This window comes from Balaenoptera musculus, chromosome 15, assembly GCF_009873245.2.
Source record: "Balaenoptera musculus isolate JJ_BM4_2016_0621 chromosome 15, mBalMus1.pri.v3, whole genome shotgun sequence".
Taxonomy (NCBI): domain Eukaryota; kingdom Metazoa; phylum Chordata; class Mammalia; order Artiodactyla; family Balaenopteridae; genus Balaenoptera; species Balaenoptera musculus.
In genome coordinates this window covers 26799948-26817061 of record NC_045799.1, presented here as the reverse complement: position 1 = coordinate 26817061, position 17114 = coordinate 26799948, and the positions used below count along the sequence as shown (strand labels likewise).

Below are 17114 nucleotides of genomic sequence, written 5' to 3'. Positions count from 1 at the left end.
TGGACTTTATTAAAATTAAAACTCTGCTCTAAGACATTTAAGAAAATGAAAAAACAAGCTCCAATCTGGGAGAAAATATTTGCAAAACATGTATCTGACAAAGGACTGATATCCAAAATACACAAAGAAGTCTTAAAACTCAACAACAAGAAAACAATTCACTTTAAAAAATGGGCAAAATACATGGACACCTCAAAAAGAAGATATGCAGATGGAAAATAAGTATATGGAAAGATGCTCAACATCATATGTCATTAGAAAAATGCAAATTAAAATAACAATGCAATACCACCGCACTCCTATCAGAATGGTTAAAATTCAGAACACTGATACAACCAAATGCTGACGAGGATGTGGAGCAAGAGGGACTCTCACTCGTTGCTGGTGGGAATGCAAAATAGTACAGGCACTTTAGATGACATTTGGCCGTTTCTTACGAAACAAGCGTACTCTTATCATACAATCCAGCAATTGCACTCCTTGGTATTTACCTGAATGAGTTGAAAACTTATGTCCACACAAAAATCTGCACAGATGTTTGTAGCAGCTTTATTTATAATTGTCAAAACTTGGAAGAAACCAAGATATCCTTCAATAGGTGAATGATAAACAAACTGATACATCCATATAATGGAATATTGTTCAGTGATAAAAAGAAATGAGCTATCAAGACATGAAAGAACCTTAAATGCATAATGCTAAATGAAAGAAGCCAATCTAAAAATGCTACATACTGTATGATTCCAACTATATGACACTGTAGAAAAGGTAAAACTATAGAGACAATGAAAAGCTCAGTGGATGCCAGGGGTTTGTTGGGGAGGGAGGGAGGGATGAAGAGGTGGAACACAGGGGATTTTTAGGGCAGTGAACCTATTCCATATGATTCTCTTCATGGTGGATACATATCACTATAAATATGTCAAAACTCATAGAATGTACAACACAAAGAGTGAACCCTAATGTAAAATATGGACTTTGGTTAATAATAGTGTATCACTATTGGCTCATCAATGGTAACATATGTACCACGCTGAGGCAAGATATTAATAATAGGGGAAACTGGGGGCTGGATGAGGGAGTATACGGGAACTCTGTACTTCATACTCATTTTTTTGTGAACATGAAACTGCTTTAAAAAATAAAGTCTATTAAATAAATATGGGGATAGATTTGTGCCACCCATTTTATGGGAAAACGGCATGCACTCCTCCCCAGAAGATGGCAAAGAAGGCATGGGTAAAGTGCCCATTCTAAGATGTTAATGACTTGCTTCAATCTTTTCTCTAGTTATAGCTTTGAGTTTAAATATAGGGAAAGCATTTGTTTCATTCTCTTCCCTGTGACTTGTAAAACTGCCTCCTTATTACCCCCCTGGGCCCTCAATTTTGTCACGTGTCTGTCCTCGTCACAATATGTTCTGACAGAAGGCTATAACAGTTTGCATTCTGTTTGCATCCTTTCCCTTTGGGGGGTTGGCAGTGACTGCTGGTTGTCCCCATATCTATGTTCCCCCTTCTTCTAGAAGTAGAATTCTGAGAAATAGAATTTTTATTAGGGACACATAACTCCCTGGAATGAAGACTACATTTCTCACTCTTGCAGCAAAGTGCGGCCATGTAATTAAGTTCTGATCAATGGGTTGTAAGTGGAAGTGTGGTGTAGCATCTTCCAAATTCCTTTCTTAAAAGACAACTGATGTGGTCTCTTTGCCTCTTATTTTTCATCTCTTCCTCTATCTTTCTGCCTAGAATGTGCATGTGAAGGCTAGAGCTCTAGCTGGCAGCTTGGACCCTGAGGAAAATAAATTAATTCTAGGGATGACAAAGCTGGATGAAGCTTGATTCCCTGAAGATATTTGAGGCACAGTTGCCATATCAGCTAGGACAGTCCTCCCCAGACTTTTTACTTTACAGGGTGTGACATGCACTGTTGGTATCCCTTAAAGTGGACTGGATTTTTAGCTGTCATCTGCATCACTGTGCCTGAGAGCTCTTTTTCTAAAACTGCAAAAAGCTTCAGCTACCAGTGTTCCCAGAAGGCCAAAAGTTCTAAGGAATTAACACCCTGTGGGATCAGTCCTCAACTAATGACTTTTGGGAGGTGGTGTATAAATACCCCAGCTCCCTTGCCCCTTTGGTAGGATAACTCTGAGGTGTGTGTTTTGCATTGTTTCCCAGAGTTTCCCCACAGAATTAAGCTTCAGTTAACCACGATGGTAACTTGCTTGACAACATATGCTCTCCAAGTATAGTTCCAACATGAATGTGGGTTGATAGTTTCATGTATATTCACGAATCAGATGATAATGAAATAATGAAGGCGTACATCAGAACTTCACTTGTTAGTCAATGATATGAGCAACTTCTCTGCTGAATAAAGTAAGAGTTTCAAATACTATCACATTTTTGTGCTAATCACAATGTAACAGCTACAGACATGATATCCTTAAAGTTTAGTCTGCATAACTGACACTTTCTCCAGCACTTTAAGTCTAGGCTGGGGTTTGGCAAACTACATTTTATTGGAACACAGCCATGCTCATTATTTACTGTTTGTAGCAGCTTTTGTACTACAAGGCGGAGTTGAGTAGTTGTGACACAATCACATGGTCTGCAAAGTCTAAAATATCTACCATCTGGCCCTTTACAGAAAATCTTTGCTAACAAAGCAAAAATTCAAGTCCTGATTTGTAGCATTTGCTGATTTTTGTGGTGTAAATATCTCCACCATGGCCAATTTTAAGCTACCATCCAGAACTGCATTATGGCTTTCATGGGGCTTAGGCAATTTTGCCTTTGTAGGACCCTTCCTTCATAAAATATACATTTTATAAATATCAATATAAATATTTTTATTTATAAATATAAATTGTATTAAATATAAATTGCAGTCAACAGCTGCATTGATATAAAAATGAATACACTGGGAATTCCCTGGCAGTCCAGTGATTAGGACTCGGAGCTCTCACTGTTGGGGCCTGGGTTCAATCCCTGTTCGGGGAACTAAGATCCCATAAACTGCACAGCGTGGCCAATAAATAAATAAATAAATACATAAATAAGTAAATAAGCTCTGTTTTTTTAAAAAAAAATGAGTATGCTAATACTACATATGAAAACTTTTTTTTTTTAATTATTTATTTATTTATTTGGCTGTGTTGGGTCTTCGTTTCTGTGCGAGGGCTTCCTCCAGCTGCGGCAAGCGGGGGCCACTCCTCATCGCGGTGCGCGGGCCTCTCGCTATCGCGGCCTCTCTTGTTGCGGAGCACAGGCTCCAGACGCGCAGGCTCAGTAGTTGTGGCTCACGGGCCCAGTTGCCCCGCGGCATGTGGGATCTTCCCAGACCAGGGCTCGAACCGTGTCCCCTGCATTGGCAGGCAGATTCTCAACCACTGCGCCACCGGGGAAGCCCTGAAAACTTTTACTTCAACACCAAAGTTCATTTTTGCCTTCTGATTTTAAAAGGAATTAATTTCTTTTAAACATTTCGTGGACCCTAAAAGTATGTTGGGCCTTGGGCACTGTACCTACTGTGTTAATGGATAAACTGGCTCTGCTACTAACCCAAAGTCACTGAATACAGAGCTGGGAAGAGATGTGTAGCAGCACATGAAATAACAGTATTTTTGTCATACACATAAAATAGAGGTAAATAAAATCAAGAGCTTAGCAAATAGTAAAATCTAGTAAAATTATTAGGAAATGAGTTTTTAATATTTCATACTTTTGTTTTTAATACCATTTATTTAATTTTAAATTTATATAATTTAATTTTCAGTAATGCCCATATTCAACAACTGGCTCACAAAATGTCTGGGAATTTAACTATCAGCTCTTGCAAACAGTAGAAGCTGGCTTTTGCACACCATTGCCTTCTGGCATCCCTTTACCTCCCAGATAAAGCACTTTTGCTTGAATCTTTGTCTCAGAGTCAGCTTCTGGAGAAAACCAAACTAAGACAGAGAAAAGTAAGTGTTCATCTTGTTAAGCCACTGTTATTTTGGGGGACGGGGTCTTCGTTGCAGCCGGATCTATTCCCAACTGACAGAGTGAGGCCTGAGATTAATTCATAATGCAAGCATTCAACAAATATTTTTTTGAGCACATACTTAATAGGGACACAGTTGGGAACACCATAGACCCAGTGTAGGCTTTCATGGAAGAAGGACAATAAGAAATAACCAAAGTATCTCTCTCTCTCTCTATGTGTGTGTGTGTGTTCCCAACTGTGTTGGGGGCAGGGAACATCTCTCTGAGGTGACAGTTGAGCTGAGACCTAATCATGAGAAGGAGCTAATCACACAAAATGTTGAGAGAAGAATATTCCAGAGAGAAGGAATTGCAAGTACAAAGGCCCTGAGGTAGAGATGAGTTCGGCAAGTTCCAAGTAGGTCTGTGTGGCTGGAGCCTGGTGAGTAAAGGGGACAGTGTAGGAGTCAAGGCCAGATCATGCAGGCCCTTGCAGGCCATGGTGAGGACTTGGGATTTTATGTTACCGCAGTGGGAATCATTCGAGAGTTTTAAACAGGGAAGAAACTGTTGATTCTTGTCTTTTAAAAGATGACTTTGACGGTTAAATAGATATTAGAGGTGACAAGAGTGGGTGTAGAAAAACCAGGTAGAAGGCCACCCCAGATGCCCAGGTGAGAGAGGGGAGGGTGGCCTAGGCAAGGATTGCGCCACGGATTGTGACAAAATGACCCCCAATGAATCATGCCTCCTTGAACTCGTGCCTGTGTGTGGTCCCCTCCCACTTTGACTCTGGACTGATCTTGTAACTTGTTTTGACCAACAGATTGTGACAGAGCTGATGCTATGGGATTTCTGAAGCTTAGGCCTTAGGAAGTGGCTAGCAGCTTTTGCTCTCACCCTCAGGGACCCCTGAGACCACACTGTGAAGAAGCCTAGGCTGCCCTCGTTGAGGATGAAAGACCATGTGGAGAGAGAGGCCCTTCTGATAGTCAGCACCAACCTCCCAGACATATGAGGCCAACTTGAACCCTCCAGCCCCAGTTGAGCTGTCAGATGAGAGCATATGAAAGATCCCAGTTGAAACCATCAGAATTTCCCAGATGGCCAACTTACACAATCAAGAGAAATAATAAATCATTGTTGTTTTGAGCCACTAAGTTTTAGGGTAGTGCGTTATGTAGCAATAGATAACTGACACCAGTGTGAGAAGGACATAGATTAATACATCCTACCCTTCTCCTTGGAGATATCTAAGGATCGGATTTGCTTCCTCTAAGCCCAGCCCCACCCTCCAATTTTCCTTGGAGAAGCACTTTTGCAGGTGTCTGGAACTACATGCCTCGATGTTCCTATAAGACCCCTCTAGTTTGGGTTTGTTTTTTTCTGTCTGTCTGGATGTACAACGGAGGCATGGACTCGACTCAATGGATTTGAGTCAAGCCTTATCCCCCTTCTGATTTGTTGGGTTACGTTGTCCAAGTTTCTCAACATATCTTTATCTTAATGTTTCCACCATTCCAGAGATAAAAAGCCCAACCCTACTGACCTCAAAGTAATAATAGCAAACACGTATATAGCACTTACCATGTGACAGGCACTATTCTAATCTTTTGACATATATTAACTTATTCAGCCCACATAACCATCCTATGAGGTAAGGTCTTTTATGATCCATGCTCTACAGATGAGGAAGTTGAGGTTTAGAGAGGTTAAAAAACTTGCCCATCTTCACACCCATTAGCATGGTTATTATTAAATATAACAAAAACAACAGAAAATAACAAGTGTTGGTGAGGATGTGGAGAAATTAGAACCCTTGTGCATAACTGATGGGAATGTAAAATGATACAGCCACTGTGGAAAATAGTATGCCAGTTCCTCAAAAAGTTAAACATAGAATTACCATATGATTCAGCAATTCCACTTCTGTGTGTACACCCAAAAGAAGTGAAAGCAGGGATTTGAACAGATATTTCATAGCAGCATTATTTACAATAGCCAAAAGGTAGAAACCACCCAAATGTCTTAAGGAATAAAATTCTGATACATGCTACAACATGAACGAAACTTGAAAACATTATGCTAAATGAAATCAGCCAGACAGAAAAGGACAAATATTGCATAATTCCATTTATATGAGGTATCTAGAATAGGCAAATTCATAGAGACAGAAAGTAGAATAGTGGTTACCAGGGGCTGAGGGGAAGGTATAATGCAGAGTTAGAGTTTAATGGGTACAGAGTTTCAGTTTGGGATGATGAAAAGTTTCCGGAGATGGAGGGTAGTAATGACTGCACAAGATTGTGAATGTACTTGATACCACTGAATTGTACACTTAAAAGTGATTAAAATGGTAAATTTTATGTGATGTATATTTTACCACAATAAAAAAAAATTAAGGGAAAAACGAAATTTGCCCATACCACGGAGCTGGGGGGTGACAGAGATGGGATCTAAACCCAAGCAGTCTTACTCCAAGATTCTGATGTATGTATGTTACTAAAGGAGACTGGGTCATGAAAGCCCTATGGGAAAAACAGAAAGTATGAGGGGTAAAATGGAAATACTGAGGAATATGGAACTTTGTTCCTTATCAGTCATCCTTCTTCAGGCATCCAGAAATGGTGGGAAACACCCAGGATTCAAGCTCCAGGAGAACTGATTGCAAGTTTGGAACCTATGGCTTACTAGCTATGAAACTCCAGGCAAATTTCCCCCCCTAGTCTCTCAAACTTCTTCCCCCTTGGGGATTTATCTGTTGTGCTCCTCTTCAGGATACCTGTGTGGGTCACAAGAGTTAATAAGTGTGTGTTTCAATTATCTATTGCTGCACGAGAAACTAATCCAAAATCTAAAACAACCGGGCTCAGCTGGGCAGTTTTTTTGTTCCGTATAGTGTCAGATAAGGTTATGCATGTGGCTGCATTCAGTTGGCAGTTCAGCTAGAGTTAGAATGTCCATGATGACTCCATTTGTATGCCTAGTGCTCAACTAGAATTTCCAGAGTAACTTGAGGAGATGGCTGGGCCTCTCTCCCTCTCCATGTGGCTCTCCAGCTGGGTAGCCAGACATCTTTAGACCCAAGATGATGGAAGCAGAAGCTGCCAAGTCTCTTAAGGCTTAGACCCAGAACTGGCAGAGTCATCTCTACCACATTCTATTGGCTAAAGCAAATGATGTGGCCAGCCAGATTCAAAAGGAGGAGAACAAGAGTCTACCTCTTGGCGGGAGAAACAGCATGCTCATGAAAAGATGGGAAGACTTGTTGGCAGCCTTCTTTGTCTTGCAATCCACCATAGTGGTGCTTGTAGGTGGGCAACAGAGTTCAACTGCCCCCTGCCAAGAAGTAGGATTAGATAAGAGAGTCTTATGAATAGTTTTAGCATAATGTTAAATGCTGCAGCATACAACAAATGTTCAGTAAGTGATTATTATTATTAACCATTATTATTCTTTTGTCTTTTTAAAATTAATTAATTAATTTATTTTTGGCTGTGTTGGGTCTTTGCTGCTGAGCATGGGCTTTCTCTAGTTGCGGCGAGCGGGGGCTGCTCTTCGTTGCGGTGCGCAGGCTTCTCATGTTGCAGAGCACGGGCTCTAGGCGCGCGGGCTTCAGTAGTTGCCACACGCGGCATGTGGGATCTTCCCAGACCAGGGCTCGAACCCGTGTTCCCTGCATTGGCAGGTGGATTCTTAACCACTGCACCACCAGGGAATTCCCACCATTATTATTCTTTTACAACTTTTCCTGACAGTTGCAGATAGCACTGGTACTGTATCCACCTTACAGTGATACATGGACCAAAAGAACTTTCAGGTCTCTCCCAATTTTAACACCACAACTTTTTGAGTCTCCTTTTCCAGCTACTGGAAACTGAGGCTTAGGAAGGTAGAGTGACTTACCTCGAGTCACACACTTAGGTAACTAGCACATGGTTAAGTCCACATTCGAAGATGTTTCCCTCCACTAAAGATGCTGCTTTTACTTCATTCATTTAATAAGTAGTGTATTGTGTTGGGCACCTAACATAGGCCAGAAGGAGTATACATAAGAGTATAATGACAATTATTTATTGAATAATAGTAACATTATGTCATTGGATCCTCATCATAAACCTATGATGAAGGTATTATAATCATCCCCTCCGCATTTCACAGATGAGAATGAGGCAGAGCGAGGTTAAATAAAAGACAGGATCCTACCCACATAGGAATTATATTTTATTGGAGAGGATATAGGATAGTCAAGCAAGTAATTAAATATATAATTACAAATTATTCTGCTAATAGAGCCCTGGTACCCATCCCACTCACCCATATCAGGGGCCTCAGGTAACCCTGGCAACGGGTCTTCCTGCCAATAGTAAAAATGGAGTCCACAGAACAAGTGCGTTTACTCACACCTCTATTACCCACAATGCAGTGTCAAGAGTGGGAGGAGCAGGCTCTGCCAGGAGCTAACATGGCTCCCGTAGTTACACCATTCTCTCTTTTCAGCTAATCAGCGACCTGACTCCCCAGACCAAGCTACCGATCAGCAGCTAACTCTTCTTTGCCCCTCCACTCACCGCCACGAAAGGAGCGACTGAAGGCAGGCAGCACCTTGCGGAGTTAAACTCCGTAACCAGGGAAACCCTACTTCCGCTGACGTCATTACGGCGACACGTGGATCCAAGATGGCGGCTGTGATGGTGAGTGAAGGACGCTCCGGGAGCCGGAGACGGAGCGGGGCCCTCCGGGGGATCCCAGGACTTTCCGGCGTCCCATGCCTGGCCCGAGCCACCTCAGGGACCCCTAGTGCAGGCCTGAGGGACATCCCTGACAGGGCTCGACTCCCCCAAACTCCCCCTCCCCGGCCTTTGCCCCGCTCTCAGTCTTGTCAAGGCCCGAAGTTTTGGGGGAGGCACTGGGTCGGAGGAAAGGTCTCAGCCACCGCCTCCGTCGGTTCCTATTCTGGCTTTGGTCTCCGCATCCTGTGACTCCCATTTCCCAGTTTTCACTTTCCAGCCCTGATCTCTCTGAAGAGCCCCCAGTTATTGCCACCTTCGCTCCTCCCTCTCACTTCCAGACCCTGCTCTCTCCGCCTCCCCACTGTCTTGACCAGTCCGCGGATGCGTTCTCACCTCTGACCAACCTCCCAGCCCAAATCCTGTGTCAGATCTTTTCCAGAGCCCTGTCTTCACCTCTACCCTCAGCTGTTCCCACCGCGCACTTATCTTGACTGCTGATACCCGGAAGCATGCCTTTGCCCCCACCACCACCCCCCGCGCCATCCTCCATCCCCAGATTCTTCCCTAATCATTTCTCTTGTCTTCTCTCAACTCTCTGCCTCTCTCATAGGGAGCTTTTATCCCACTGGTTTTCAAACTTAACTGTGCATAAGACTCGGGGTGTGTGCGGGGAGGCTTGTTAAAAATGCAGTTTCCAAAGATTCTAATTCCTTAGGGCTAGATGATGCCCAGGAATCTGCACTTTTATTAGCACTCTAGTGATTATGATCGAGGTGGTCTGTAACTACGTTTTGAAAAACACTGTACCAGCCCCGCCTGGCCCCCTCCCCTTCCTATGCCCCTACAGGGCCACACAGCTCTTTAGGATGAAGCCTGTGTGTGAATAAGGGTATGTGGATAAGCTGTGCCTGGAAAGTGGGTCAGAACTTGCTAGCTTCTGGTAGAGAACGCTGGAAGTAGATCTATGAAGGGCTGGCCCTTTCTTCTTCCAGAAGCTCGGCTCACATTCTACTTGTCAAGAGACCAGAACCAAAATTGAAGTCACTTAGTCCAGAGTGATTGTCTAGGTGTTCCTGTATGTTGCTTCCTCAGCAGATAATTGCATCCTGGGAGTGCACGCAAAGGACGTTTGATTTTAGTAAAGGAAAATTGTTGTTTAAATTCTTTGGTGTTGATTTTCTCCAAACAAGAGTAGGTTATTGGCTTATAACAAATTTCCCTCCTTCTGTTAACCAACTGATAAATTATCCTTTTTGTTTAATAAAGGGATTCCTTGTTTAGAACCTCAGAGGTCAGGTAAAAGTCTTCACAGTCTTGCCTGATTTTTGTGGTCTGAGACCACAGAAAAAAATCCCAAAAGTGGTATGTTGAAACCCATTCTTTTTCTGGACCACATTCAGAACAAGGATGGCGTAAGAACTTAACAGGAAAAGTCACACCCTCTTTTGCCATAGGGAAAAGTTCAATAAAGTGGCATTTATAGCATTGTACTGGGAACTTCCTGCCCTGTTCTGAGGTTTTTAAGAGGTAATAAGTTAACATATTTCTGGTACACATTTATTTAATCAACAAATATGAGGACCTGCTCTGTGCCAAGACCTAGGGATGTTCTGGTGAATTAGAGGGTCAAGGTCCCTACCCTCGTGGAGCCTTTCTAGTCTGAGGAGACAGGCAGTGAGTAAGTAAACAAATACATGAACAAGGTAATGTCCGTTAGTAGTAAGTGCTATGAAGACAGCAAGGTGAAGTGGTAGTGATTGGGGTTGACAGGGTGATGCACCTGCTTTGCATTAAGTGGTCAGAGAAGTCTTCTCAGAGAAAGTGACATGAGTTGAGACCTGATTGACAAGAAGGAACTAGCAATGCAAAGAGTGTTCCAGGTAAAGGAGATGGCAAGCGTCAAGGGCCAAGGTGGGAAAGAGTATGTTTGAGGAACACAGAAGGCTGGAGGGACTGAAATGTGGTGAGGAGTCAGGGTGTGGTGCAGAGAATGATACAAGATGAAATGGGAGAGAGGCAGGAAGAGCTGTGTTTCTAGAAGCATGCCTATTATTGTGGTGGGTTGTAGTCTACAGTTTGTAGTCTGTGGACTGCGTTTTGAAAGACTGTTCTGTTAGGTGCTTCCCCTTCCCATCCTCTCCAGAACGTTACATTAAGGGAGCGGGCTTGTTCTCAGTCTGCAGAGAAACAATGGAAAGGAGTTTGGATTTTATTCTAAGCACAGTGGAAAGCGCAGTGATTTCGTGTTTGTTGTGTCACCTGGGAGTGTCGTCCTGTGCTTTCATGGTGAATACTGTAACTGGTTTCAAGAAACTGAGGATGTAATGTATACAGTGACCCACAGAGGCCATTTTAAAGAGTGCACATGAGAAACTTCACGTTTGATGCAATAGTGAAAAGGCACGGAAGCAAGTTTATTACAGGGAGATATGTGTGACAGGCAGAGTGGGCAGATGGACTTGAGCTTGGTCTGTGTTAAGCACTTTATTACACGGAAGTCAGAACAGTCCCCACACCCTCGTACACATAGGTTGTTGCACAGCTGTCGGGAATGGAAGTGTGTGGATCTGCTTTGGGGTATCTGGGTTTTGAGGCAAGTCATACAACGAAAGAGGAAGTGAGCTAATAGATTCAGTGACCGTGGGAACATGCTGGGTTTTGGTTTATTCTTTTGTTTTGAAAGTTAGGGTTGTGGACGCAAGTTTCAAGTGGTATTTCTGTGTTTTTCCCCCTTCCCCTCCTTAGTGATTGGTTCTTCTTCCCCGGGGGTTGGCTGCCACCTCCCAGGTCTGTGTTAGCACAATGGGTGTTTCCTGAACTTCCTGCAGCATAGGAGTAGATGGCTGGTGTAAACTGAAGTTCTCTCTAGTTTTCCTGCCTTCCTCCTGCCCTGGATTTAGATGACTCTATAAAGTTACAGGATACTGAGTTGATCTAGCTGGGTCTGAGGTGAGAAGCAGGCTCATATCTCACTCCTTATGGAACTCTTGAGCATATGGAATATGCTTTGGGGAATATTATTTTCATGGAACTTGGGAAATGTCCATTGAGTGCATTTCTAGACATCTCAGGAGTCTAGAAACCTCCATTTGGAGAATAAAACTCTGTGTATTTCTCTCACATAATCATTGTTTATACTGTTTTGGGTTTTATCTTTCTCCCTTTTTATTGGATTATAATTCATATACCATAAAATTCACCCTTTTAAAGTTTATAGTTCAGTGGTTTTTAGTATATTGACAAAGTTGTGCAACCTTCACTGCTATCTACTTCCAGAACATTTTCATCACCCCATAAAGAAACCCATTAGCAGCCACTTCCCACTCCCCCCTTCCCCCCAGTCCCTGGCAACCACTAATATACTTTCTGTCTGTAGAGATTTTTCTTTTCTGGACATTTCATATAAATGGAATCAAACAATATGTGGTGTTTTGTATCTGACTTTTTTTTTTTTTAACATGGCATAATGTTTTCAAACGTCATCCATGTTGTAGCATGTATCAATATTTCATTCCTTTTTATGGTCAAGTAATATTCCATTGTATGGATAGACCTCGTTTTGTTTATCCTTTCATCTGTTGATGGACTTTGGGATCGTTTCCACTTTTTGGCTGTTACGAATAACGCTGGTATGAACATTTTGTGTACAAGTTTTTGCGTGAACATAGGTTCTCAGTTTTCTTGGGTATATATCTAGGAGTGGAATTGCTGGGTCAGTTCTCACTGTTTGAGGTTACTTGGGTTTGATCCAGTCCAGAGGCAGAGGAATGGCCTGAATGACCTCAGGGTTCCTTTGAGCAGATGGAAGCAGTGCCAACCAGGTCCCCCCCGCCCCCCGTTCCGCCCCACACCGACCCCCCAACCCAGTCAGAAGCACAGGAACCGTTTTTAGTGATGGAATCTGGATGATAGAGGCCTGGAACAAGAGGCAGGAGGCCCGGACTCTGCTAGCACTCCTGTGTGTGGCAAGTTGCTGTCTCCCCTGGGCCTCACATGTGGCTGGGCATCAGCCCATTGAGGAAGGAGCACTGGAGCAGGAGTCGGCAGCCGGAGCTTAGTCCCAGCACTGCCACTGATCGACCGTGTAGCCTGGGGCAGATTATTTTGGCTTTATTGGTTTGTTTCAACACATGTCATATGTGAAATTAAGATTTAGACTTGAGGATTTCTAAATTCTTGGTTGAAAATTTTGTGGTTTACAGTACTTGTATTTCAGGTGATTTTTGCTGATATGCCTATAAAATCAGATTGATTTTTTTTTTCATGACCATAATCCCTGCGGTCTTCCCAAGCGGCTGTCTGTTGGTTGTGTTGTCTGATCTCTCGAGTTGCTCCACCTGGCACATGTTCTGCAGGAGTCACTACGTCCTTGGAGCTGAGGCGCCGACACCAGGCCTTGGTACAAATGTGTTTCTCTGAGGAATCCCTTTAAAGGAGTGCCCTTAATCCCCTCAGGAAGTCCAGAGAAGCCAGAGATGGCATTAAGTTGCCTCTTGGTTTCTCTTTTACAACTTGGACAAAAGTTCCCCTTTGATCTCAGCATTAAAGAAGCAGGTCACAGAATGTTGGAGAAGGTTGAGTTTTGATCTCTGGGCACTGGCAGGAAGGTGGGAAGGACCCAGGATGAACAGGGCCATCTGGCTGTAGACGAATGTTAGGAGCCACCTACCACCCCAAACCTGCTTTGATCCCTGAACCATTTGCTGACACTGGTATTTCCCAAGTGGGGCACGGCTGGGGACACCCGCGACTTCTTGGTTCCGTCTCATTCCTCTTCATTGCTTCCTTCTCTGCCCCCTACCATGAGTTCTCACCTATGCCCGAGCATTAAACTGACAGACCTCCCAGGGTTTGAAGCCTGAAGGTTTTGTATTCAGAGGGTATGCTAAATGCTACTAGCAGTTCTTAAAAAACAAAATCAAATCACAAATTGGAGCTGAATTCGTAAGCCAGTTTAGAAGGGAGTCTGGGTGCCCTGGCAAGTCACTTAACGTCTTTGGGCCTCAGTTTCTAATGAAGTAGATCAGATGCTATAAATTGACAGTTTATGGACCGCATCTTCACATGGATTTGACTGGGGTGGTGGGGGTGGAGGACGGAGATTGGCAGGCACAGGACTTCAAATTTTTTCTAATTAGTTGCCAATATTTAATAGGGAGATTTCACATTACAAAAACTCTCAATTTTCATTTTTTCTTGAAAATTTGGGCCCAAGTTCCCTGTCAGGAGCATTCCCCATGCAGGGCCCGGTTCGTCATTTTCTCTTCCACTCCCTCGTGTCCTGTTCCTCCGCAACTTCCCCGTTTAGGTAACTTGCCTGGTCCTTCTAGGCGGTTGAACTTGCAACCCCTGAATGAGGTGGTCTCTATAAAATTTTTCCTATTTTGACATTCTGATTCAAAAGCAACATTAAAAGGTTGTGGTAGTCCCCTATGTTACCTAACTTTGAGGGGGAAATTTCTGCTCAGAAGATACATTTCAGTTGATAAACCATAGGCTCATCCATTATTCCGTCTAATCCTTACAAAAGCCCATTTTACAAATGAAGAAACTAAGGCTTGGTCTAAGGACCTGGGCTAGAATCTGACACTCTGATTGGTTTTATGACTTTGGGCAAACTATTTGCTTCTTTAAACCTGTTACTTTAAAAACATTTTTTTTAATTGTGGTAAAATAGACATAACATAAAATTTATCATTTTAGCTATTTTAAGTGTACAGTGGCATTAAGTACATTCACATTATTGTGCAACTATCACCACCATCCATCTTCAAAACTTTTTCATCTGAATCGGTTTCCTTATTTTTAAAATGAGGATGATACTCTCCTCAAAGGATTGTTGTGATGATTAAATGAAATATGAGATGAACATGCGTAGTGCAAAGAGAGCTCTCTGTAACTTTCCTACTCCAAGGTTTGAAGTCTTTAGGAGATGAACCATCTAAGCCTATTGCTTGGGCTAACTGAGAGTCCTTTTACAGATACCCAGGGGGAGAGAGAAGGTCAGTGCATTTTTTATGTTTTATTTCTGCACTTGCTAGCCTCAAGGTTTGGGTCTGGTTGTCTTTTGCTTGGTGAGGGTAGTTACTAGTTTCACCTGGACTTCCACAGCCTGCTGTGGATTGTTCCCTACCCCCAAAGAACAGTTTTGAGTCTTTTTGTGTGTCTCTGCTCAACAGCTATTCTGTGTCTTTGGGCTCTGAAATAAAAGCTACATTTCAGTCTCCTGTGGCTAATTTGGTTCTGGTTTGGTTTTTTTGCTTGTGTGATTGTTTTGGTTCATTTGTTTGTTTGTTTTTCTTCCTGAGGTCTTTAGCTCCATGGTGGCTGCTTGGTAAGTGGTCTTTGGCTGTCATTAGCTGTCTTTCATGTGTGGTTGCATTCTTACGGAGCTTTAACTCATTAGGTAACTGATTTCAGTTAACTGTTGGCAAACTGTGCCCCAAAGCCTTTTTGTTTTTCTTTTTCTTTGTTCTTTGAAGCCCTGGGGAGCAGTTACTGAGTGATGTTAAAATGGTGACTGTGTCTTTGAAAAGGAAAAAGAAGAATCTAGCTTACTCTTAAGGGAAGGTGCTGCTTTTGCAGCAGGAAAGGCATGGAATAGAAACCAGGAAGGCTGTTCAGATTGGCCAGACTATCGCTAGGTGATGCTGTTTGTGGGAAAGACGACTATAAGGCAGAGGGCTCCAGAAAACAAAAGGTTAACTTCTGCCCACAGAGAAATATGAGTGAATGAAATAATTTTCAGTTCTCAGGGGAAACTTCCTATTTTCTTTGGAAGAAGTTAATTGTTCATACCTTTCAAACTGGGTGGTGCAAATTTGGGCAGGGGGTGAGGGGTAGTTTTTGGTCCTAGTAGTTCTTCATTGGGCTGTTGTTTAGGAGAATATTTTCTGCGTGCCCAGCCCCCAAGAATAAAGTAGATAGGGAGGGCAAGACCTTGATTCTTAGGCCTCTCGAGCTTTATAACTTTTCAGGTCACCCATATCTTTGCCAGTGATAGGGTGTTATATTACAGCACAAGGGCTTCTAGATTGCCATCACCTTGTTCCTTGACATGCTGCCTTTGCAGTCTTGTGACTTGGAAACCAAGTAAAGCAAAACAACGTTGAATGGACTGGTTCACCTCTCCTAGGACTCTGCTCCTTTCATGGCTCTGAACGTGCAGCAGATGTTTCCTAAATACTTAATTGACTTTTCAAACTGAACCTCATGTGAGAGTTTCTGTGGTGATCAATTAAAAATTAAAAGAAGATATAAAGGAATGTCACAAGAAGCAGGTACTTTGCTTCTCCCTAATTTCCTTACAGAACTGAAATATGGGTCAAACATCCTCTATGAGGCTGTCAGGGCTACAGAGGTAATTAAGTCAGATAATCACAAAAGTTGGAATGGGATCCAGTATAGGGGTCTTTATCAAGGGCCCGTGAACTTCTAGGTCCTTTGATCCTCTTGGAATCATACGTCAGATTCTGCATTTTGGAGTTTTTTTCTGGGAGCAGCGTCTATAGCTTTTTTAAGATTCTTAGGGGGATTTGCAACACTTCCCCAAGATTAAGAATTACTGATCTGGTCTGGTTACCCACACACCTGGCTCCAGAATCTCCTCTGCATCATTCTTACCTTGTAGCTCCCATTTTCTGCACATCTTCGGGGGAACTTGCCCAAGTATTTTCAGAGGCAGCCTTCCCCTTCTTAAAGTGTCAATGTATTTATTTTGAATATAGGTAATCCATATACGTGGGAAAAAGTATGAAAGCTATAAATGAAAAGAAAGTCACTCAGCTACCCCACCATCCATTCATCAGGTATAGTCTTTGATTTTTAAAAAAATGTTTCTCCAGAACATCTTTATGGACATAAAACATCTATTTTTAAAAACCTTTTGTTATAAAATTTTTCCAACATACACAAAAGTAGAAGAAATAGTATAAAGAACCTCTATAACCCATTACCCAACTTCAACAATTACTATTATATTGCCAAACTTGTTTTGTCTATACCTCCCCCTAGCTGATTTTTTTTTTTCCTTCAGGTTTATGAAGGTATCATTTAACACCATAAAATTACCCATTTTAAGTGTACAGTTCAGTAATTTTTCATATAGACTTATACAACCATCTTCATAATGACACACAGTTTTAGACATTTCTGTCACCCCAACAAATTCCCTTACAGTCAAGGGATTGACACTTGCAGCCAATAATCCCTGTTCCCACAGCCAGCCAACCACTGATCTGCTTTCTGTCTCTATAGATTTGCGTTTTCTGTCTCTATAGATTTGCCTTTTCTGGGCATCTCATGTAAGTGAAATCATGTAGTACATAGACTTTCACATCTGGCTTCTACCTAGCATAATGTTTTTGAGGTTCATCCATGTTGTAACATGAATTGGTAGTTTTTATTGCTG

At 42.5% G+C, this 17114-nt stretch overlaps 1 protein-coding gene across 2 annotated transcripts in view; it reads left to right on the top strand.

Moving 5' to 3' along the window:
• Positions 1-8425: 8425 nt before the first annotated feature.
• TM9SF4 (transmembrane 9 superfamily member 4) overlaps positions 8426-17114 on the top strand; it is a 54762-nt gene continuing 46073 nt past the window's right edge. The window contains exon 1 of one of the 2 annotated variants that reach the window (XM_036825574.1): positions 8426-8665. In XM_036825574.1, the coding sequence (XP_036681469.1) occupies positions 8651-8665 (15 nt within the window). In that variant the 5' untranslated portion in view covers positions 8426-8650. The remainder of the gene's footprint in view (positions 8666-17114) is intronic. The other variant, XM_036825575.1, reaches the window with a different exon arrangement.